General features: G+C 43.3%; 1 protein-coding gene across 1 annotated transcript in view; it reads left to right on the top strand.

Moving 5' to 3' along the window:
* Positions 1-25,477, top strand: part of LOC115591587 (regulator of G-protein signaling 13-like) — a 27,593-nt gene extending 2,116 nt beyond the window's left edge. Inside the window, exons 5-6 of the mRNA XM_030433718.1 lie at positions 21,935-22,003; positions 25,424-25,477. Coding sequence (XP_030289578.1) covers positions 21,935-22,003; positions 25,424-25,477 — 123 coding nt within the window. The remainder of the gene's footprint in view (positions 1-21,934; positions 22,004-25,423) is intronic.
* The last annotated feature ends 289 nt before the right edge of the window (positions 25,478-25,766 follow it).

Raw genomic sequence — 25,766 nt, 5'->3', positions numbered from 1 at the left:
TATGCATCATAGGAAGGTAGTTGATGGTAATCATTTTGAAAAGAACATACACAACGAGTTACACCATTCCGTCTGCACTAGCCCTCCCACCATCACAGAAATTACAGCAGAGGGAGCAGGTTTGGTAAAGAAAAAAAATAAATCTGAATAATACAGAGTTGTTTTCTTTATATAACTGCCTAATGGAGACAGAAGACGGCAGTCTTCAGAAGACTGTAACTAGAAATAAAACGTTTTGTATGAGAGAGGAAAGAGGACAAAAGCTGTCAATGCCATACAAATCCTATTAACACATAACCTTTAATGAACGAAACACACAAGTCAATGAATTTACTTTTTTTCCAGAAAACAATTATTGTTACTGTTATTATTGTGTTTTTATTTTTTATTTTTTTGTTATATAATTTTTTAAGATGAAAGTGAAAAAACTGAGGAGAGCAAAACCTGCACGAACTGGTGTTCTGATCACCTATTTATTTTTTAATTGTGTTATTATCTTTAGTATTTTAGGAAGTACAAATTTCAGAAAATCATACTAATACATTATAATATTTGCCTCCCAAATGTAGTGGAGTCAACGGTTAGTCAGTTTTGTAAGGTGTGCCCAAAAGTCAGACCTAAATATAAAGATATTGCATTAAAGTACAGCTTTGGTAAAAGTTGAAAGTCACTCTGATATGAAATGTACTAAAGTACATCTATCGCCAGAAAATTACTTAAAGTACAAGTAAAAATATATAAAGGATATGTACATATGCATATGTATACACTTTGTACTTGGGGTTATCAGCTTGGCAAATTATGGGTTCCAACTTTCAGAATTTTTGGGATCAGAATCAATGTTTGTTTGTTTAATTTTTTTTTTTTGGGGGGGGGGGTTATTTAAAATTGCTCTACTTTGTGCTCTGATACAGCACACAATCTGCAAAGTAACCAGTTACCAAAGTTTTGAAATAAATGTAGTTGAGTATAAAGTAGCAGATATTTGAAAATACTTACAATTACCTCAAAGTTGTACTCAAGTACTTCTCACTGCACTTAATAAATAATGGGATGTGGAAAAAAAGCAGTGCTGTGGAGAAACATATCTATTTTTCAATAGACAGGAGAGAGTAATTTAATCAAAATGTACAGTAGCAGCGATTAAGTGTTATGAATATAAATTAACATAACAAAAGCTTTCCAAACACATTTTCAGAAATTACCATGCCTAATGAAATGTCCTTTCATGGATTCAGATGATATTTGCATTGTACTTCTGAGAGCTCCTCCACCGGAATAATGAAACAGGCTGAACTGTTTGGAGGAGTAATCAGTAACCTGGCTCTCCTCCCACCAGAACCCACTATTGCAGTCATACAGTGACTATATCACACCCTATTAACCAGAATGACCCAGAACCCAGGTGGTGGGGTACTTATTCATCTCGCTGCTTCTTATGCAGCGTGGTGTAAACTCGGCAAAAAACTGTTATTAAAACACTTCCTCGGGACATAATTTACCATAGGCCGGTGAGCGTGGAGAAAGGCCAATGTGTTTAGAATCCATTTCGCTGCTCGGAAGCCACTTCGAGAAAAAAACAAAAAAAAAAGCAACTGTAGGTCCTTGGTAATTGCTACAACAACCTATGAACCTCTTTAATTTCCATACATCCTGAAGGGATCAAATGATCGCCCTAAGTACAGCGTCAGCGCTTAGGTTTGTGTGTGTGTGTGTGTGTGTGTGTGTACGTTGTCGAGCAGAACAACCTGTGTTGCTCTCAGCGTGGACTGCTGCTGTGCAAACATCGGCCCCTGGGAGTTGGCCGGACTCGGGCAGAATGCAGGAGGTGTCGCTGATGAAATATGATTTGAATGGCTCACGCTGAAATGGGAAATATCACATTAGAGGCATACAGTATGTGTCCCCATGCCCTAAAGATACAGGGCTTCATTACACCCCAGCTTTGATGTATCTGTGAGAATTTCAATGTTTATCGTCGCGGACCCTCCCGACGCCGTGACGCGTGCATCAATATCACACAGCCTCGCTGTTGTTTTTTTGCCTCTGAACTCAGCATGGAGAATTGATAACCATGGCCTCATTTGTCTGACTCCGCCGCTTCCCGGGTCAACAGCGAAACAGCGAGTGAATTGTGTCAGTGTGTTTTGTGGGGATTCTGTCCAATTTGAAAGACTGGGGAAATCAATGTTTTTTCCATTTTCGGAGCGGAGACGCGGCTTTCGACAATAGACCTGTGGCTAAGTGAGTGGTGTCATTAAAGGTGGCGACGAAGATTAGTATTATGGGTATCACCTCGTGTATTTTGCAGAGCGTGATAGGTCCAATCACTGCAGCTTAAGGGGGCTTACACTCTCAACGCATCATCGGTACTCCATCAGTGATGAGAAGACGAGCACGGAGGTGACACAATAGCCTTTTAAAAATGCTCTGAAGGCCCGTCTCTCCAGCATACTGATCAGCTGTAGAACAAAAAGCAGTATTCATCCATTTGGCCACATCCTGAGTCAGGAACTGCGCTGCCATACCTCTCCCACATCGAATTAAAAACACATCTGACTTCTCGCCTGTCAGACACCTTGCACCTTCAAAACACAGTGAGGTCTGATTCTCGCAGCTTGTGACAGCAGTTTTAAAAACGCGGGTTTCCTAGATGCATTATGATCAGTCGAGTATTTGCAGCGGCCTGAACGTTTCCAGCATCTTAAAAAGGCTGCAGCACCTCAGCCTTAACAGGCTGTGCCATCGGTTTGCTTTGGTCAGCATTACCACTACAAACGTGACAATTTGGCTCCCCATAGCTCAGCTCCCCCCCCCCCCACACACCAATCTCACTGCCACTGAGAAAGCTATCCTCCACGCTTCACACCATATCACAACTCATATTATGATGAATGCATCTAAATGTATAAGCCGTGCATGCTGGTGGAAACCCTTCTGAGTATCTTCTCTGCTGGGTGACCGGATGCTGTGTCAGGAAAAATGTCAGCCTAGCTGATGATGTTGAATGTTAACTAGTTGATATTAGATCAAAAAGGGCAATCAAAGGCAACTCAAACGTATTATCAATCATCATTCAGACAATCGTAAAATTAGCTGGAAAGATGAAAAGCAAACTAGTGTTGCGTCGTGTCAAGGCACCCTGGATTGAGCCGTAAAATAAGTCAGTGTTGTGCACATGCGCAGTAGAAGTGCGGCCTGTAGAAAGACAGTGTTTTAAACCATATTTAAAGTCATCAAATATATGAAGTATTTTGTTATGCCCCGGTGAAAGTGAAGTTCTGGCTCTCTCCCCATTCATTAAGATAGGGACCTGTCTCTATGGGCCTTGCAAAGAGGGCTAGACTGCCTAAAATGATTTTTGTAACCTCGTTAAATCCATTTTACAGTAGCTTGCTGATAGCTCAATAGCTCTATTTCTTGGTGTTTTTGTTGTGGTTTAGGAAAGCTTTGCTATAGTTCAACTTCTTCCATCTTTAAGTAATTTGTAGCTTGCAAAGTTAAGCTTTCAGAGCTTCCCCAAAACTCATTAAAAAAACCAAGTCAATACAAAGGTGCTATTGGAAATACACTTACTTGCTTTCTTGTTGAGTGTGAGTGGATTAGAGAGCCAGGAAATGGCTTGATTAGAGCAAAGAAGAAGCCTGGCACATAAAAACCGTAACACGTAATTTTTACGTTTTGGTTGAAGTGGCAATCTCAAAGATATCCGGAAGCGTCAATTGGAAGTGTGTTTTTGGGCCTCACTGCTTCCCGGAGATCCAGTGTCGTCTGTGTGACGTCGGTCAGTTGGCAGTTGGCTCTTTTGCTACTCCTCCATAACAACACCACATAACAACACCACATGAAATCAAAAAGGGAATGATTTCTTCCGAGACAGTATTTATAACACTTACTATTAACTGAATAAATAATAGTTGCTTTAAATGTAACTTTATGTACATAGGGTTGGGCAATGTCTGCTGTATTCGCATATGATGATCCATCCATCCATTTTCGTCCGCTTATCCGGGGCCGCGTCGCGGGGGCAGCTGCCTGAGCAGGGACACCCAGACTTCCTTCTCCCCGGACACTGCCTCCAGCTCTTCCGGGAGGATCCCAAGGCGTTCCCAGGCCAGCTGGGTGACACAGTCACACCAGCGTGTCCTGGGTCTTCCTCGGGGTCTCCTCCCGGCGGGACATGCCAGGAACACCTCCCGAGGGAGGCGTCCCGGGGGCATCCGAAACAGATGCCCAAGCCACCTCAGCTGGCTCCTCTCGATGTGGAGGAGCAGCGGCTCTACTCCGAGCTCCTCCCGGGTGACAGAGCTCTTCACCCTATCTCTAAGGGAGCGCCCTGCCACCCTGCGGAGGAAACTCATTTCGGCCGCTTGTATCCGGGATCTTATTCTTTCGGTCATGACCCAAAGTTCATGGCTATAGGTGAGGGTCGGAACGTAGATTGACTGGTAAATCGAGAGCTTCGCCTTTCGGCTCAGCTCTCTCTTCACCACGACAGACCGATACAACGACCGCATTACTGCGGCCGCTGCACCGATCCCGCTGTCAATCTCACGCTCCATCCTTCCCTCACTCGTGAACAAGACCCCAAGATACTTAAACTCCTCCACTTGAGGCAGGAACTCTCCTCCCACCTGGAGGGAGCAAGCCACCTTTTTCCGGTCGAGAACTATGGCCTCAGATTTGGAGGTGCTGATTCTCATCCCAGCCGCTTCACACTCGGCTGCAAACCGCCCCAGGACATGCTGGAGGTCCTGGCTCGAAGGAGCCAACAAGACCACATCATCTGCGAAAAGCAGAGATGAGATCCAGTGGCTCCCGAACCAGATCCCCTCCGGCCCATGGCTGCGCCTAGAAATTCTGTCCATAAAAATAATGAACAGAACCGGTGACAAAGGGCAGCCCTGCCGGAGTCCAACATGCACTGGGAACAGGTCTGACTTACTGCCGGCAATGCGAACCAAGCTCCTGCTCCGGTCGTACGGGGACCGTACAGCCCTTAACAGAGGGCCTCCGGTCGAATGCCTTCTCCAAGTCCACAAAACACATGTGGACTGGTTGGGCAAACTCCCATGAACCCTCGAGCACCCTGCGGAGGGTTTAAAGCTGGTCCAGTGTTCCACGGCCAGGACGAAAACCGCATTGTTCCTCCTGAATCCGAGGTTCGACTATCGGCCGAATTCTCCTCTCCAGTACCCCTGAATAGACTTTCCCAGGGAGGCTGAGGAGTGTGATCCCCCGATAGTTGGAACACACCCTCCGGTCCCCCTTTTTAAATAGGGGGACCACCACCCCGGTCTGCCAGTCCAGAGGCACTGTCCCCGACTGCCACGCGATGCTGCAGAGACGTGTCAACCAAGACAGCCCCACAACATCCAGAGACTTGAGGTACTCAGGGCGGATCTCATCCACCCCCGGTGCTTTGCCACTGAGGAGCTTCCGGACTACCTCAGTGACTTCGGCTTGGGTGATGGATGGGTCAACCTCTGAGTCCCCAGCCTCTGCTTCCTCTATGGAAGGCGTGTCAGTGGGATTGAGGAGATCCTCGAAGTATTCCTTCCACCGCCCGACGATGTCCCCAGTCGAGGTCAACAGCTCCCCACCCCCACTGTAAACAGTGTCGGTGGAGGACTGCTTCCCCCTCCTGAGGCGCCGAATGGTTTGCCAGAATTTCTTCGAGGCCGACCGGTAGTCCTCCTCCATGGCCTCCCCGAACTCTTCCCAGACCCGAGTTTTTGCTTCCGAGACTGCCCGTGCTGCCGCACGCTTGGCCTGCCTGTACCCGTCAGCTGCCTCAGGAGTCCCCCGGGCCAGCCAGGCTCGGTAGGACTCCTTCTTCAGCTTGACAGCAACCCTTACTTCCGGTGTCCACCACCGGGTTCGGGGATTGCCGCCGCGACAGGCACCGGAGACCTTACGGCCACAGCTCCGGACAGCCGCGTCAACAATGGAAGTGGAGAACATGGTCCATTCGGACTCAATGTCCCCAGCCTCCCTCGGGAACTGGTCAAAGCTCTCCCGGAGGTGGGAGATAAAGATCTCCCTGGCAGAGGGTTCTGCCAGACGTTCCCAGCAGACCCTCACAATACGTTTGGGTCTGCCAGGTCTGTCCGGCTTCCTCCCCCGCCAGCGGATCCAACTCACCACCAGGTGGTGATCAGTTGACAGCTCAGCCCCTCTCTTCACCCGAGTGTCCAAGACATACGGCCGGAGGTCAGATGACACGACCACAAAGTCGATCATTGATCTCCGGCCTAGGGTGTTCTGGTGCCACGTGCACATATGGACACCCTTATGCTTGAACATGGTGTTCGTTATGGACAAACCATGACTAGCACAGAAGTCCAGTAACATAACACCACTCGGGTTCAGATCGGGGAGGCCGTTCCTCCCAATCACACCCCTCCAGGTAACACTGTCGTCGCCCACGTGGGCGTTGAAGTCCCCCAGGAGAACGACGGAGTCCCCGGTTGGAGCACTCTCCAGTACCCCTCCCAGGGACTCCAAGAAGGCCGGGTACTCTGCACCACTGTTCGGCCCATAAGCCGAGACAACGGTGAGAGTCCTATCCCTGACCCGAAGGCGCAGGGAAACGACCCTCTCGTTCACCAGGGAGAACTCCAACACATGGCGGCTGAGCTGGGGGGCTATAAGCAAGCCCACACCAGCTCGCCGCCTCTCACCGCGGGCAACTCCAGAGTAGAAGAGAGTCCAGCCTCTCTCAAGGAGTTGGGTTCCAGACCCCAGACTGTGCGTGGAGGTGAGCCCGACTATTTCTAGCCGATACCGCTCAACCTCCCGCACCAGCTCTGGCTCTTTCCCCCCCAGCGAGGTGACATTCCATGTCCCCATGGCTAGAGTCACCATCCGGGGATTGGGCCGCCGGGGCCCCCGCCCACGACTGCCACCCATATCCCACTGCACCGGCCCCTTCTGAACCCTCCCGCGAGTGGTGAGCCCACGGGAGGGCGGACCCACGTTGCTCGTTCGGGCTGCGCCCGGCCGGGTCCCGTGGGCAAAGACCCGGCCACCAGGCGCTCGCCTGCGAGCCCCAACCCCAGGCCTGGCTCCAGGGTGGGGCCCCGGTGACGCCGATCCGGGCGACGTGCACATCCTTGCTGTTCTTACTGTTCTTACTGTCATTAGGGGTGAGTGAACCGATCTTAGTCTGATATGATGATGTCTACAGTAAAACATTGTGATGGATGATGACATCGTTGTTTATTAGCAGTTGCGTGTTAGCTCAACACTGTAGCTGCTGCTATTTCCCACTGTTGCGCTGACATGAACCTCCATCTTTCTCACCCTGGAGAAGAAACTATCTCCTGTTACTACCGACATACATCCCTGTGCCAGGTTTCCACACCAAGTGTCCGTAACTTAGCTTTGTTCAGCTTCATATGCATAAAATAATGTTGGTCGCCTAGCCAAGGAAGCTACAATAGAAGGTTATTTAAGGTAGCAATCCTGTTATTTCCTGTTCTTTTGGAAACCAGAATCACAGGACTGACAGTCTGATCTCTTCTTCATAGATGACAAATGCTGCCACAGTAATTGGTATTTACCATAACAAGACCCTCCTGTGTGGCAGTGTTTGTTAATATGTTATCTCAGGGATTATTATTTTCCATAAGATGTTTACATTATTTCCCGGCCTCCTGTAGCTTGTTAGTAGCAAAATGATTTACTGTGTATACAGAGCCGACTGTACGGACATGTTTTCGAACATTTGGGATATTTCCATTAATGAAGACAGCAGGGCGAGCGCTAGCAAGCTTATAGCCCGCGTATCCGAGGGAGTTCGGCAATCACTCTCCTATCAGGGGGTGATCTAGCCACTGTGACCAGATTACATGGGGGGGAACCCAAGAGGCTGCCTTTATAATTACTTTGCTGATTGGAAAAATAAGAGCCCTCTAACAAGCTCTGTCAATCAAGCATGCACTGTTTCCCACCACAATGATTATGTGGAGAAAATGTTGAGCCTTTTCTGTGTTATTATACAGCCGGCAGATTCCGTAGAATACCTTCAGGTTTGCCAATTTGCCAGTTTTCCACAAACAAAACAATGGGAATACATAAACCCTGCACATTCATAAACATTTCAGCTTCGGTGAGTCCCATCACCTCACACACATGTTGGGTAGAGTGCATGAAATGGCGTGTGCGAGTGTGAACGTGCAAGCGCGGGTATTTGCATGTGTTTTGTTTTTTTTGCCTGTGTGTCCAACAAAGTCCAAACCAAATCCAACAGAAAGTGTTTGTTTATTCGTGTTTCCCCCCATTGTGATTCACTCTCATTCTAATCCCTATCTGAGGACTTATCCTGGTCTGTTGTTTGGGGTGAGACTCCAACTTTAGCGAAGCTTGGCAGGAAGGAAGGAAGCCTCTCGCTCTCCTGCTGGCATGTCATTGATGCATGCCATTAGGCACCATGTGTCACATTCTTCAACTAGCACATGCAGCCTTTTTTTTTTTTCTTTCTTTCTTTTCTTTTTTTTTTTTTTTTTGAAAAAGCATCCAAACAATGCAGTGCAAATAAGGGCCAGCAGGCAGGGTGGCATTCTTGGAGGATAATAAGGACAAGCAGACGCTCAACACGTGAGTGACTGAGCTATATCTGCAATTCGGAGAGGGGAACGTTTGGTGGGGAACTTGAACAGGTCGTTCTGTGCAGCATCCACCCAGCTGTCAATCCACTGTTGGCAGAAAACAGCTAATTTGTCAAACCAGGAGTGATACCAGTGTTTACCATAATAGCGAAGTGACAGTTGGATTCCTAACTGAGTGTAATGTTTAACTAAACACAACTGGGTATTAAGTGTATTTACTTAGAATAGAAAATTACTGGTCTCTTGTTATTCTCCTCCATCTGTTTCTATATTAAATGACCCATCACTTCGAGTATCAAGCCGGCCCCCAAACCACACACTCATGCTAAAACACACCTACTTCTCCCAATGGTGTGCACACTTTGTCTATAAATAGCAGCACAAAGATGCCATACCCTTGAAAAAGATGGTCTTCAGCAGCACAAGTGACAAAAAGAGAGAAAAAAAAAAAAAAAAAGGCTGCCATCTTCAAATGTTGTGGGAAAGCATTGGAAGCAATGTGGCCCCTCTGCAAAATTCATATTGTTTTGCGTAAGGCTATAACACCCTGGCAAATAAACAAATCAAAAGGAGACAAAACAAGTGGCTGTGATGAAATTGGGCTGCAATGACGTGTAATTTAGCCCGCGTGGAGCGCTGAAAGATGTGGAAGGGACTGCTCAGCCCTACGTTTTCATCCTCTGAGACGGCTGCTGCTGCTGCTGCAGAGCTTACTGTGGGCAGTGTGGAGAGGAACAAAAAAAAAGGAGAAGAAGAAATAGCTGCACAAGAGACAGAGAGACTTGTGCTACTGACTTATTCATGGACAGCCCTCAATTGCTGTACGAGCGAAAAGCGGGCAGAAGCCATTCAACGTGCGAAAAGACAGACTTCCCTTGGCAAATTAATCATCATTGTCATGGTTACCTGAAGAGGCATGTGAGGAAAGCTTACATGTGTTTATTTTAAGCGTTTCCTTTGCATTTCACGTCTGTTATGCCTGCACTGGGGGGAAACAGAGACGCCCTGAAGGATTGTTTTTTTTCCCTTCAGGATCTGGATGCAAGCAGTCATAAAGAAATACCAGCACACACACACACACACACACACTGGTGCTGGCTTCCAAAGTAAATGTACTTTGGGGAATACAAAAAGTTTCAGACTGGGGATCTAATAAACTTACCCACTTAAGTAACAATGAAGCCACAGAGGGGGGATCTTGCATTCTGTTGAAACAGGATATTGTGGCGAGATATAGTGTAACATAATAAGTGATATCAGTCATAAATATCAGTAAAGAGAGATGTTGTTGAGTTCAGGCAGGGCCAATGCAGGGCATTTCTGCTGCACATGGTTATTACCCGCAAGACACAAAAGAATTGAAAATAGGATATTAATAGAAAATATCATTTGTATAGTGATTTCGAAAAGTTTTTTTTATTATGTAACATGAGTTGCTATAATGTGAAATCATTCATATAAATTGCATTTTGAATGTATATCTAATTATCATAAATGTCAGATGTCGAGAGAAACAATTGTGTAGAAACTGTTTTAGACACTGATTATAGTGAAATTGGAAGATGAGAACGTTGGCTTTGGCTAAACTAATGATTAAATACCTGATCAACCGAGGCGCTGCGTCACATTGACGCAGAGATACTACAATTTCAGATTATCGCCAGCAACGCTTAAATGCAATTATATTGATAGCGACAGCGAAAGCTACCTACGTCTAAGTGGTACAAAAAATGTCTATCATCCAGCCCAGTGCTATGTCACACCATGTAATAGACCCACTGATCCACTAGAGGACAGCATGTGGGTGTCACAGTTGCCTGGGAAAAATTACACACCTGCGTACAAAGGTGCTGTACCAGCAGAGGGCAAATAGGTCGAACATGACAAAAGGGTCAGAAAGTCCTCACAGTGAGGAGGAAGGCAGGGTTAGGTGCATCAGTCACACGTTTTTTCTCCCAGGAGAAATTTTCTTTTCTTTTTCTTTTTTTATTTAACCAAGTGGTTTTGATACCAAACACTAATACGTGGTCCAGCTGGTCTATTTAAGGGTTTGGTATGGTACAGTACCAGGTTGACCAACGTCTGTCCTCTACAGGATGTGACATGATTCGGGGTCACAACATGCAAAGTAAGCAATATTATGAATGTCAACCCACTCGCCAGGATAAGTGTTGTGACTTTCTTTCTTCAGGTTCAGTTTTCACTGTGGTAATGCTCTGGTTATGTTAAGGCACAAAAACACGTGGTTAGGGTTAGAAACGTCACGTTACGTCTTGAACAATCACAGCTGGATTATTATTGACTTTCTCCTGTGGTCTCCTCAATGATATCCAGTGGTTTAACACCAACAAATGTTGAGATGCTGCATCAAACCTCGGTCACTGGCTTGCCAGCCTTGTTGCCCATAACTCCACCAGCATCGCCTCCACACCCCGGTATTAAAGTCAGGTTATAAACATGGAAGGTCAGTGTGACTTGCTGTGTTTTGTGAATAATCTTTTTTAATGGCACACCAACCCAGTCTCTAGCATTAGTCACTAGTACTTCAGATGAGTTAAGTCATTTTGTAGAATTTTTGTAATGTAATTTCTTTATTTTAAAGGTACAAATGTACTGGATCAAACACGACTATAGTTACAGAAGCTGCAAGCTCTTACTTGCATCAGTTTTGGAGTGCTCGAGCCTAACTGGGACACAGGGAAGATTCTGATGTGTTTCTCACAGAGCAAAAACAGAATATTTAAAAAGCATTAGATCAGTTTAAAGTGGGTTTCACCTACATTCTTACGTCCCACATACTCAATGTTGTTATGTTTGCTTCTGAAAGATGACACTAAAAAAGTGAACCAGGTCCTCCCGTTCACTAAACACTTCTGATAACATGAAGTGAGGAAAATAACTGGTGGAACAAATATGTATATATATATATAAACTCGCTGCATATGAATCACAACACTGAATCTAACTGGATGAAAAATGACCCAGCTACTGAATGAACACAGTGAGACAACAAATCAAAATAACAATAGGCTGCTTTTATTGTATATAATGTCCCTTGTTAATACAAGCAGTGAAGGCACTGAACTCCCATTAAACGGTACAAAACAATTCACAATATGTGAACATATATTTATCTATTTTTAATGAGCCTGCATGGAATTGCGGTGCAGTTTACAGTTCTGAGCTCTTCAGTCTTCTGCATGACCTCCATTACGAGGGAGGACTTCACTGCATTGTAATGAACACAGATGGAAAACATGTTTTTTTTTCCGTCTATTTTTTTTCCCTTGATTTTTCAAGACCACTAGAGGGACAAAAACCCAATACGAGAAAATGTTTATTGATGTCCACAGATTCTCGTAATAATAAGTTGGTGATACAGTAGATCTTATTGCTCCTTTGGCTTTAACTGTGGGTGGGAGGAGGATGGGATGTTCCTCTGTCTGGTTTATTTTCCATACGCAATGTAGTGCACATACCTTTATATTTATCTGCACCGTACACCAATCTAGCCTTGTGATTGGCTGCTTTAAATGCTGAACTCACGATATAAAGCGGGAAAATGAGAGATGGGACAACCTTAAATCAACTTGTGTCCCCCAGGAGATTTACGCCACCATCAGAAGATAAAGCCTACACGGCTGAAACAGCACAATCTGTATGCAGAACAGAACAGTAACGGCTAATTCTGGCCCCATCGTTAATTAATTTAGCTGCACTATACAGGCTGAAATGTCCTCTTTTAATTTCTCACCCGTCAGAGGGATTTTTTTGTATTCTAGCATTAGGGTTTTTTTTTTTTTTTTTGTTTGGCTGTGGCGCCTTCAGAGTAATAGCCCTGCCTTGTCTCTTGTTCTGTTGTTACTGAGCTAATTTTCTATTCACACACTCAAGAAAGTCTAATCTGGGGAAAGTTGTAGGATCGTAGGGCGCTACAAAAGTTTTAATGATGAAAGTGCCAGCAGCAAATTGCGACATGATTCACTGGAGTCTGCAAGAGGCTTTTTGACAGATGAGACAACCATCAGGAAAAAAAATAAATAAAAAAAAGGGAATAGAGCGATTCAAGTCAGGCAACCGATTTGTACTCGGAAGGAACAAGGAAATAAATGATCTTGGCAACTTATTAGATAAACTCGGAAGCAACTTAATTTGTGCCTTTAATGATTCCTGGGGGGGCTTTTTAAAAAGTAAAGGTTTTACATTTTCTAGGACTCTTAAAACTTTAAAAATGTACAAAACCTCCGTGAGCTTTTCTTTCTATTTATGCGGCTGCATTACTCATGTGGGCTGCTAATGGAATTAGTTTCCTTAATACAGAGCCAGACTTTTTTTTTCTCAGACATCCATCAAACTCGCGCAGACGATGAGTAAGACAAATGGACACGCTTACATTAACTATACATAGACACCTTCGACTAATATTTACACGTGGTGCTGTTAGATAAACAGTTGCCTAATTGCACTACTCCACAGCTCATAAAGACTCTCGGTATCCATTAACGCAAGGTAATTAGTCGTAATTTGAATCATTAAAGACAAAACAATAGCATAATCGCTTATGAATACTCAATCAGAGGATAATTACCTAGTCTTGATCTGCATCTTCAGGCTGGAGAGATGCAAAAAAAAAAAAAATAAAAATTCAAAATGCTTAAGAGGGTGGGGAGTCTTTGTTGTCTGGCTGAAGAACAGGGGCCTGCCTCCTCTTCCTCCACTGCCCCCCCACGAACACACTTCTTCAGCTTCAACAAACCCTGAAATGTAGCTGTTTAATTGCTGCTGGCCTGATTTTTTTTTCCTTCCATCCCTCCCTTTCTTTTTTTTTTTTTTTTTGCCAGGGAAAAAAGGAAAGTGCACAACAAAGTCGACGCTTTTGTCTTTTGTTGTAGCCTCTAAGACTTTCTGTGCAGAATGGCGTTCCTCTTTGTTGGGCGTGTAGAGTAAGGATCATTAGATATAATGAGGCGAGCACTGGAGAGGAATGTTGTATTGTATGTATGTGTTGTGGGTGAACAGTGAGTGAACGTGTGTGTCGGTGCACGTGCACACAACGGTGCTGGAAACTGCATAAATGACTGTATCATTGATGAGTGATGATTGATGCGGTGCGTGTAGATCTATCTGTCAGATGACCGATCTGTACGGTTTGTTTACATGATAATGCTCCCACAGTGTACAGCACAAATATGTCAGCATCCAGCTATTTATGAATGACTCTGGCATGTAAGTCAGTTTTGTATGTACGCAAAAGAAATGCCATAAAGAATTGGATCTCATTAGCAGCTAAATCGAGAATATTCCCCATTAATGAAAACTTAAAAATTCAGAAAAACTTTGCATTAAAATGGTTGATTTAGTTTTGTGCCGTTTCTGTTTTTGAGTAGAATCAAAGGCAGCATTTGGGAAGTCTAAAAGAACAGAATGTTTTAAATTGCCACCTGAAAATAGAAATTCAGAGTGTTTAATATTGATACCAAAAATACCAAAATTAAAGCGTTCCCTAGAAACAAACATCGATTCCGCTTAACTCATTGGCGCATCGCGAGAATCCTTGAGGTCTCACAAATGTGATCAATGCATTTGCTTCTTCATAAACACTGAAAACCTGCCTCGTTTGTATCCATGTTCACTAGAAAACAGTCTCGGCCTTACCGCAACCGGTAGAGGATAATCTGAGACCATCGGCGTGAACGTGTATCGCGTCCCCCTCCTGCACACATGTAGAGCTGCTCCACAGCGCTGCTAGAGGTCAAAAACTCCACAGGAAAACTACAGATTTAAAGTGCACCGTGTAGCTTTTTGGAATAATTTCTAATCACAAGAAAATCTTCACTGATGCATCCAAACTGTCATGACTGAATACAAACTTAAGGAAAGCACGATGTCGTACTGTTTATCTTTGTTCATCTTCACTTTCCAACCTCTCTGAGGAAAGCCTGTTCATTCACTTATGAGTTTGTATTATTACTAGGGCTGTCAAACGATTAATTTTTTTTAATCGCAATTAATCGCATTTTGTCCATAGTTAACTTGCGATTAATCGCAATTTTTTTGGCACGTTTTTTTCTGTTCTAAATGTACCCTAAAGCTCCTGTTTGTAAGATGGTAAAACTGATGCTTTGGGTTTCCCAACTCGTCAGATACTGGCGCTTTCCGGTGGTGGCCGACCCGACCTACAATCCCAAAGCGTCCGTATCTGACGAGTTGGGAAACCCAAAGCGTACCATCTTACAAACAGGAGCTTTAATGTATTTTTTTGTTCTTAATACTTTTAACAACATAAGAAAGGGCAAATATGCTTGCTTTATGAAAATGTTTATTCAACACTTCAAATCAGGCAGGAAAATAAAAGGCTCAAAAAATATCCCCTCACCCTAAATGGGATCAAAACATGGTGATGTCGGCTTTTGGCGGGTGGGCTCTCTGCATCTGCCATGTGTTTGGCTTGCAAATGATATTTGAGAGTCGACCTACTTCAATGGTAACTCATTTCATGTCGACCGAACCATCTGGCAGTGTTTTGAAAGTGAATTTGCCGTTCATAAGGCCTTTCTCCATTTCCTTTCACTTTCGCTTTTCTGCCCACCGCGTTTCCCCGAACGCCAACCCTACTTCTTGTTCTTCTGATTCCCATTCTTATTCTTCTACCACCCTCTGGATCAAGACTACAGGTGCCATCGACGGCCATAAATCAAACCATGCGCGTTTCTTTTTTTTTTTAATGCCGAGTGTTAATCGCGCGTTAAAAACTTTACGGCGTTAAGAGGATGTTGCGTTATTAAGTTAACTTTGACAGCTCTAATTATTACCTTATTAATGTTGTAAATATTGTCATTCTGTGCTTCTGTATTTCTTCTTTAAGCTACATGATGCACCATTAAGCTTGAACGTCCACGATACCATAGAGAAACAATGACGTCCCAAATGATCCTTGCTAACAACAGCACTGACTTCAGGGTGAACACCTTGTGTTTGTGTTGCATTGAAGAGATACGTGTTAGCAGCAAAACCTGTTGATTTCTGTTGTCATTTTCAGCCGTAACTGTGACATTTAAAAATGTGTAGTCATACACAGTGATCATATCCAACATTTCTGCTGTGATCTTATTATGTACTGTGTTTCTTTGCTAGCGTCTTTCATATAGCACCACTGATCGGACTACCTGGCAGGGTTAGGTAAACTCAAGCTGTTATTTTCAGCAGCCCACAGCCAAAAAGGTTAATTAGTCATCACATTTTAACAATAAATTATCAATGAGAGATTACAGCACCAAACATGCATTTTAGATGAATGGGATGTATAACTTTGAACTAACGTCATGGGGGGAGAAATGGAATTTGTATGAGCTATGTGAGGTTTCCTTACTAGAAGTTATCAAATCTTAGCCCAAACTTACACGGAAGTGTAATGGTAAACCGCTGGAGTACTGTTTTTAATTATCGGGCTCAAAAGTCTCTTTTTCCTGTGAGTTTTGCCAGACGAGTGCTAAACCCAAATCCCCGCCAATTATCTCTGAAATCCCACATTACCGAATGCCCGGCTACAGAGGCTTAAATCTGTTCTAAATCTTAATGACATGTATTCTTTCATTTATGTGTTTATTTGTTGTTTGTTATGATTTTGATGAATGTGTTCTTGAAGATTTGAGTCAACGGTTTACAGACTCTGTCTCTCAGTTTTCATTATGCTCAGTGGAGACACTGATGAAGGGATGAGGTCAGTTTATCCGGCATCCGAGAACGGCAAATCGCACGCAGCTCATGTCGGGGATAAGGCGATAAAGTCCAAGACTTGTTCTAATTTTCTTGGAGAAAGGTGTGTCTGAAAATTAGATACCATAATTGCGGCCCCAGTTCTTGTAATCAGCCATCCGTCTTCGTAAACTAGACAAAAACACTCCTTAGCCATAAAAGCCGCATGCCGTGCAGCTGCTAATTTGGAGTTGCAGCATCTATTTCATCCCAATTCAAGCGCTGCCCACAGGGTAGAGGACCATTGCATATGAATAAAGATCAACAGAGAGATTACCCACACACACACACACACACACACACATGTGCACACATACATAGCCCAACCTCCACCATATACACCTGTACAGTGCAGACTCGCTTTGATAGCTCTGCATGATGAATGTAAATTACAGAATTAACACGCATGCTTGCACTGGAACAGACGGACAAATAGACCTCCGCACACACGCCTGCCTGCCTGCACGCCACCCACACTCTATCACTCACATCACACACACACACACACACACACACTCTCCCCGCCCCCCGACCTAACCCAGATGGTCGGGTCCAAGCTACAGAGCTGTGAAACACTGAAGCCACAGAGCATCAGTCCAAGGGATTCTGACTTCCCAGCTGAGCTTTTAACATGCACAACAACGGCCCACAGCCACCGCATATGATGCTATGTGCCCGAGAGAGACGGACAGAGAGAAAGACAGACTGACAGAAAGGGATCCGGGGAGGGGGAGGGAGAGAGCAGGCGCAGAGACACAGCTCCCCACAGTGGAACTGTACTGTACAGTCTACAAAAAAGGAAACATTAAGAGAGGAGACGTAAAAGCTTCAGCACACGCAGAACTTTATTTACATCGCCCACAATTCAAGGTTTTCACTCCTGCTCCTCACAGCAGCAGCTATAGTTCAGTTAGACTCCTTTTTTAATGCCCCACATATATATTATTCATTTCATTACAATAGAATGGCATAACAACGTGGGGGAAAAATAGACATTTTGGCCAATGAGATGCGCTTTCACAGCCTGCAGCATTATTAACTTTGATTTATTTTATATGCGTGTTTTGCTTCCTGTTGTTGTCAGTGTCTCAGGGTATTATATAAAAACAAATGCCGTGTGTACGGCGGGGGTATTTGCAATTCATGCGAGATCAGGGCGCGCCCTGTGAGCTTTGTGTCAAGCGTAATGTAATTAGAGAATAGGGTCGACACAGTCAAACTGGGGTGAGGAAGGCTAATCAACTCTCTGAGTCAGCCTCCGTCTGTAATCAGAGGGAAAGCAAGAGAGAGCCAGCAACGGCGACGCAGACACAGAGAGGGAGATTAAATTGATTAGAAATTGAAATCCCAGACCAAACATGTTCTAAGAGAAGTTAATCACAATTTAATTGATAATTTGATTTAATTTTTTGCATGAATTTCCCCATTCTCCGCAGCCAGTTTTACCGCTCCTTGACCTCGTCTAGGAGCAAACTTTGCCAAGAGTGCTTACCAAGACACGTGTCTTACTCGACATGGCCAAGAGTATATGGACACCTACCAAACACAGCCATATGTGATTGTTTCATGACCATGAGCATTTATCTGCTGCCTGAGCAGCCTCCACTCTTTTAGCATTCGGCTTTCCACGTGATTTCAGAGTTTTGCTGCAGGATTTTGACTACATTCAGCAACAACAGCACCAAATTTGCAACATATGATAGTTCATTTTGTCCACCAGTGCTGGAGTCAGGCTGTATGAGGACAAGGCCAGAAAAAAACAAAAAGGCACCACATGTCCACATCCACGATCCAGAGCAAATACCATACGTACAAACCATCCTTTAATAGAGCCAGTAATGAAAGAGCAAAATGATGAGTGTTCTGCGATCGATGTGCGTAGCGGCAGTACAAACATTAACTTCTCGTTCTAAGTCTAAACAAAGGAGCCGAGGCCATACCATTATAAAACAGCCTCAAACACAAAGGAAACGATATTTTTTCATATTCAGTCATGACCATCGTTCATATACGACATTATAAATAAAGGAGCGTGTAGATAAAACTTTCTTATGTCTCATTGTATGATGCATTGAGTCTTGGGCTTGCCAAAATTCAAAGATGGATTTTTATTGTAATAAAGGTGATTTACTAGTTCCTGTCTTTGAGATGATGATATACTGCATTCTTAAACTGCCGTATACCGTCCTCTCTCACTGAAATACAACTTGTTTCAAGTAACAGCATAATCATTCTTCACCAGTAGTTTTCTACCTAAAAATAAATAAATAAATGAAAAAAGTAAAAAAAAAAATATATATATGTATATATATATATATATATATATATATATATATATATATATATATACATATTTTTTTTCTATTTTTTTCATATATATATATATATATATATATATATATATATATATATATATATAAACTAAATCAGAAAATATTATAATACAATATGGTAACATTCAGTGTATTTCATTTAATACCACCATAGCAAGTCTGATCTCAAGTAATGTGTTATAATAAAAAACATCTTTAACTTATTTCAAACTTGGCAACCAGAACCTATTCATTTCTCACATCCCTTATGATGTATGATCATGATCGGCCGTTAATGAAAACCTTTATGGATCCCACCAGCCATCAGACTGGTCAAGAAACAAACACTATGACACACTTTGAGTTAGAGCCGGCTCTGTCGCACTTGCCATGGGCGCGCTTTATGTAAAAGTGTGTATTTAATCCCACAGAGGGGACAAGCAAAGTCAGACGAGGAGAGTAGTCAATCATCTACTAAGTATGCATGAGCTGCATGGGCATTATTCAAATAAGAACTGCCGATGGTGAGAATGCAGTAAGCCGACCTGTTTCTGGGAGTCACTGTGTTGCCTGGTCAAATATTTGTAAATGGGTCCTCTCTAAGCCTTTGGTTATACAGTAGAACTTTCTTTTTTTTTCTGCCCTGGGTTTGAGGTTGTATGGGGACACTGGTGTTCCCCAGATAAGATGGTTTTTCATTTCAAAACACGTATTTCAGTAAATATTTTGCTGTGCATTGTGATTTTTAGTATAATTTGAATCATGAACATCATTATGAAACACATTTACTTTTGCTCTTTGGGAAGCGGGTCCCAGTGGTACAGTATGTGTTCTTAATTAGCTTACACAAGTAAAGTCAACATGGAGCAACACAGTTAATCACGAAAAGCACAGCCGGCTGAATTCGCTCTGTCAATATTTCCTGAATGAGTAAATGATGGAGTGAAACTGTTTTTACAGGTAGTCTAATAGCTTGTTGTAAACCAAGGTTGTCATTTTGCTGTGCGTGGCTCCGACAACAATTTTGGCATGTCACGTTAATGGTTTATGTAAATCAACATCTACGTCTACGTGCAACGTAATTATCAAAGTCTCCTCAGCAAAGGTGGGTGATTTAAGACGGACCCTGTTGTATATTATCTCTGAGCAGATGTTCTACTCATTTACAGCTGTTGCATCACATTCCCATTGTGTATTACAGTACATCCCAAATGTATGCCTCAAAAGCAGGACGTGTAGAAAATGTCCTTCAGCAGCTCACACACGCAGGAACAAACTTTTAACTTGAATGCTTTGGGAAATGGAAGGCCACTCAACTTAAATATCTGCAAAACAAACGCAGGAAATGTAAAGTGTACCGTTAATGTGCTTCTTTTGTAGAATGCATTTCACATAGTTGCCCTGATATATTCACTTAACCCAAGGTAAGCCACTCAGGTCTGCTGCTTCAGGCTGAAATAAGCTCAGAATATGTATGAGTTACTCTTAAAAGTTGAATGTCATTACTGTGTAGTTTGCTCTAATGCCTGGACTTTAATCTTCATCCTCATCTCATGACGATGAGCAACAATTACACAGCCGTGAGTCATGCTTCTAGGGACATGATGAATCCATCCAGTCCAATATTCACTCTCTGTGTTCTGGTTTTGTCTCCACGAACTCAAGGGGGGGAGTATTTTGGGTGCTGGGGAGCCAGCATGAAGTGGGTTCATCAGAGCTTTTTTGTGCAGCTTCTTATGGTGAGGCAATGACTTGGTCCGGAATGAGTGCTACAACAACTCTGACTACGTTCTTGTCCTTGTACCATGGTAACAACGGGCTAACAGGGAGGCTGTGTGCAAATGTTTAGTTGTTTTTATAGTTTGTTTGCAGTCTCTTCAACCTGTGCTAAGGTCTGTTTCATCAATAACAATAAGAACCAAAAATGAAGTTTCAACGTTTTGCATCCCTCTGGTAGAATTTCAAATATTGCACTCCTGTTATGTTTCACACAGAGGCCTGACATACACGCATCATGCATTAATGTATGGAGAGGCGTCAGTGAGCGGGGAAGCCACAGTAACCAGGGAGAGTTAGAGTAGCAGGTCGCAGTGACTGTGCTGTTAATATGGCTCTCTGCAGATGCATTTATTACAGTTTCAGACTGACAGACTGATTTTACACCAACTCTTTTTTCCAAGAAAACATCATCATTCAGAAATAATTATACTGCCAAATGATTCTTTCTCATTGGGAGGAAATGAAGACGGGGAATGTGATATTCCAGGCCAGATGGCTGCCAAGTGAGAGACAACTGTTGGCTTCTTGTTTTTAACTGACCAGACGGAGACTTTTTGAAGAGCGTCAGTCCGTTTTGCAGTCGTCATTATGCACGATGCCGACATGTATTCTGCTGCTCGGGCTCGCCAAATCAAAATAGCGTGAGGGCAGAGCATCGGGACATCATTTTGCGTGCGGCTAGTTTACCGCACAGTGGGCTACCCTTCTGATGTGACCCACTAATGGGCAACATTTTATCAATACAAGATGAGAACACAGAACAGCTGGGATGCTCAGGCAGGAGCGTACAAATGAGCGCACGTTGCTACCATGAGCAGGAGTTGTCTGAGAGAACAAACACTGCGGCCCAGCGTTACACGCTGTGTCTGTGTATTCCAGACTCCTACATGTAACAATTCCACCTCATCTCTCCTGTTACCTGTTCTTTCATTGACTCTATCGCTCTCAAACTCAGTCTGTGATCTCCCCACGCCGTAGGACTCGTCACTACCCTCCAGATGTCTGGTCATAAATATAAAACGTGTTTGATGGTATCAGGGCGGCTCAGACGCGTGACGAGCTCAGTCTGGGATTGTTTGAGCTTCGAACCCCTCTCACGCTCAGCCACGGAGACGTCTCTTCCAACAGAACCTATCCAGTGTTCTAACCAGGTGTCTGGATGAAAAGAAAAAAATTGTGTCTTCAAAGTCATCAAGCATGCAAAGTCTGATTCTGCCAGAAATGAACCAAAAGTTGCAGGAAAATGCTTAGATAAACAACACGTTGTGTTGAGAAGACAAAAAAGCTGTTTTCCATCATCGTTAAGTGATAGGACGGCAGAGAGGTTGCAGCTGAGCGGGTGATGAATACCACTCCGGGCACATATCTGACAGGTTTTTGTTGTGAACATCATACTCTCAGCATCTCCAGTGGGGTCATTATGGATGCAAATCCCAGTCGCAGCGGTGTTTTATGACACCTGTTCTTGTTTTCCAGGGCGGCCCCGGCAAGTGTCCCGTCGAGGACTTGCAAATCAAGATGGAAAAACGAGAGATGGGCGGACAGGTAGGCCCGCTCAGCTGTCAGCGTCGTCCCTCGTCTACCTTCACCCCCTCCCTCCCCTTTCCTCCCAATCACAGCTCTGCCATTTGTGTTCCCATCAGTCATTTTCATAGCCCCATCGCTCTCGCCTTCTCCCTCTCTCAATGTTAGATGAGGACATTGCACCCCACCTCTGCCTGATACTTGAGCATCTGCTTCTTTCTGTCTCTGGAGAATTTGATGCTGATGGGGGTTCTGTGTGAACTGGGTCAAAGAGCCCCCTCACTTCTGTGCAGATGTCTGGTTCCTGCAAAGGATATTACCGTAGGTTCCAATAGCACGTTGTGGAAATATCGCGTCGTGACCGGAGGTGAGCAGTGCAACCATGAAACGCTGAAGAATCCTGCAATACCTGTCATACTGCATGCATGATACATTAAGAGGTGGGCAAAGCGGAAACTGTATGTAAAAATAGGCCTCCACCATCGTTGCCTGCATGCAAAATCAAAGAAGGCCCAATAGCTGGGAAACTATTCATGGGGTAAAAATGTTATACAGTAGAATTCAGGACAGGAAGCCAAAGAATTACATCTATATTGGACTCTAGCTAGATTAAATCCAGGGCCAACTTAGAGTGTCAATGCAGGAAGTAGTGAGTCCATAATGCAGCAAGATGAAAAAGTAAGGGCGTCAAGGTCGACCTGTTGGTTGGGGGGGTGTTTCCCAACTGACTGTCATGCACGACATACATGAGCTATAACTAACATTCACGTTTTTATGAACCGTAACATTGGTCGTATCTTAACTACACTTAGGTGTTTTGTTCCGTAACTACATCATAGTTTCTTTGCTATAACCACAATCTTTTCCAACCTTACCACGCCATGCCAGTCGTCATAGATGGTGTGAATTTGAGAAACGTTGAAACTGGACGCCCAAAAATGATACAAAAATTGTTAGGGTTTTGTAAAATCATCAAATTCGATTGTGTTCTCAGGCTCAGGCAAGGTTCCCACAATGACAAAATCGTTCGATCGAGGCATTGTATCAACTTCTATAGGCTTCAGAAGCCTTGAGGGGCAAGTGACACTGTCACTGACACTAAATTGTTTTGAAGATTTTCTTTTTTTCTTGTGTGAAACTGAGTGAAGAAAAAACATTTCAAGAGAATTTGTTATGTGTCAACTGAGTGAAAAACACTTTTCCGGAGAGAAAAAAATTAACTCGGATCAACAAATGGAAAAAAAAATTATAATTCCCAGGATAATTTTATTTTCATGCCTGAAACCAAGTGAAAATGTGCTTTTGGCAGGAGAATTATTTTTGATGTTGTTGTTTTGTAAGGCTCATTTGGAGGCTGAAGTGCACCACTAACTCTTGTTTTAAATATGTAAGTATTCATGTTTCTTTGTGCACACTAAACACAACTTTGCCTGATTTACAAAGTACATCACACACTATATATTATTCTGAATACTTTTTGGTTGCGAATGCTGGAGATATTCAAAGCACACTGGTTGACTACAGCTTCCAGGTAATGTGATCCACTGACTCAAAATCCATGCCAAGTCTTCCTGTACTCCTGTGCTGAGACACACCTCTTTCTGTTGTATTGTTTTTCATTTTTATTGGTTTAATTCTTTTTTCTGATGATCCATGTTCAAAATGTTTTTTTTTCCATGTATGAAAAGAGATTTTTTTTTTTTATAAGAAAACTTTTTTTTTTCTCTGACGAATTGATTTTCTCTTTTTTTTTAAAGATAATGTTTTTTGTTTTTTTTTTTATCTGTGTGTGGAACCGATAAAAAAAAAGTAATTCAAGAGACAGTAAGGCTCATTTTTTTGAGTTTGGATTTACTGATTTTGACCACAACAAGGCTGCACCTCTACACAGAGGTGGTAAATGAAGGTGGTAAATAGACGTTAATTATATATCCACGTTGTCATAAACATTCAAACCAGCAGTGTTAGTCGCATACTTGCGCTTCTGTATTTACGCTTGCAGTGAGGTGTAGTAATTATTCCGTAAACACCTTTCATTGTAAAAATATCAGCCGACTCAATTCTTTGTATTTTTTTTTTGTATCTTTGTATTTCCTCAGTCAGTGCTGTGTCAACATCGCACTCCCTGCCCTGGACCGCAGCACAGAGGGCCGGACTGGACCGGATAAATCGATTATTGAAATCCAAGATTAAATCAAACAGCGTTAAAGAATGAATACTGTGCATATTTCACCAAGTACAGTTTTACTTTTCATGTAGCTGAGCACACTGGAGAGAGTTGCAGTCTCCACACACACTCTGCCTTCTCCAGTCAGCTCGTCTGGAACATCCTCACCACCTGCACATATGGATTGTATGATTTATCAAAGCCAGACAGCGACAGCTCTCACAGGATCGTTACACTCTTTCACTGTCGTCGCACTGCTAAAGGACGACGTGAATGGAAGAATATATAACGAGTGTTTTCTGACCTCCTTGGTCAACTGAGGTGATCCTTTCAGTTAGCCAGTTTGGTTAAACCTGCCAAATGTTTACGGCAATCATGCCGTGCAACAAATTCAACTGCTCCTCTCTCCACTTTTCATCAATTCATCGCCAATTGCTTTACACTTTGGATTGACCTTACGCTTTTCTGTTTCAACAGGAAACACATCACATCATTTCATACAATTTCATGGGACCTTTAATGAAATCACAAAGGAGTTAATAATGATGGCTAACCCTGAGAAATAGCAGTGTGCAGCTAATACACATTTGGTCTCATTTTTCATCAGGTAGTCAGATGAATGAAATGTGTTCATGGTCTTTTGTTTCCTCGAGCAGCGTGCCTAGAATTCTGCGGGGTTCTTTTCACCTCTCAGTAGAGCCTCGGTTCGTTCATAATTATCAGATTCAAGAAGCATGTTCTTTGTATTCCCTGTAAGAGTGCCACTTATATTTAAAGTAAGAGTACAGGCTGAAAAGAAGAGCTTTGTTCAGGAACACCAATTATACAAGTCTGAGTCAAGACTTAGCTCAAAAGGTCTGAAGCCTGATGTTCACTTTAACTCGCTGGGACGTTTCCTGTATGGGATGATGCAAGTCCATGCTTAACAGTGGCATAAACATGAGCAATGGTTGATCTAGGGAAAACCAAAGTAATAAAGCCAATTTAAAAAAGAATCACGTTTTTGGCACAGAAAATGTCTAAACTAATGGATTCAAGTACAACATGCCACCAAAAGACAGAGATACAATTCTCTGCCACCGGCAACTGGTTTTTATTTGAACATTCTGTTAGTGCTAGCAACCATCACGGCACGTTCTAAAGACATGACATTGTAACATCCACCATTTTGTCAGCTCTGTGTCCAAACAAATATCAACTACTCCCCAAATGCTTCATCTGTCATCTGTCCATGCACTTTGTGTGTGTGTTCTTTTGTGCTTGTGGTCTTGTAGAGTTCCTCTATGACCAGCAAGCTGTTAACCCAACTTGCCATCAAGTCATACTAGCCGCCTGGAATGCGTTACCAAGGCAACCTTCAAGTACCTGAAGTGAAATGTGTGTTCCTCTTTTTACCTTGTGAACTCCAAGAACTCACTGTAACTGTGTTGTGCTTCCTCTGTGGTCTTAATGTTGATCGTTCACTGAAGATTCATCGTTGCTTTGCTCTCTTATTTTCTTCTTTGACCCTGTTTCCCTGAAGTTTTGCCATTGATCCAACATTGGATTTGTCGCACAGCACTGTTTTCATGAGTTAATACCATTAATCAGCACAGTTGGCAGGATAAAATGATTGCA

Source organism: Sparus aurata, chromosome 11 (assembly GCF_900880675.1).
Source record: "Sparus aurata chromosome 11, fSpaAur1.1, whole genome shotgun sequence".
NCBI classification, from domain to species: Eukaryota; Metazoa; Chordata; class Actinopteri; order Spariformes; family Sparidae; genus Sparus; species Sparus aurata.
Note: the sequence above shows the minus strand (reverse complement) of the source record. Positions and strands in the feature narration are given on the sequence as shown.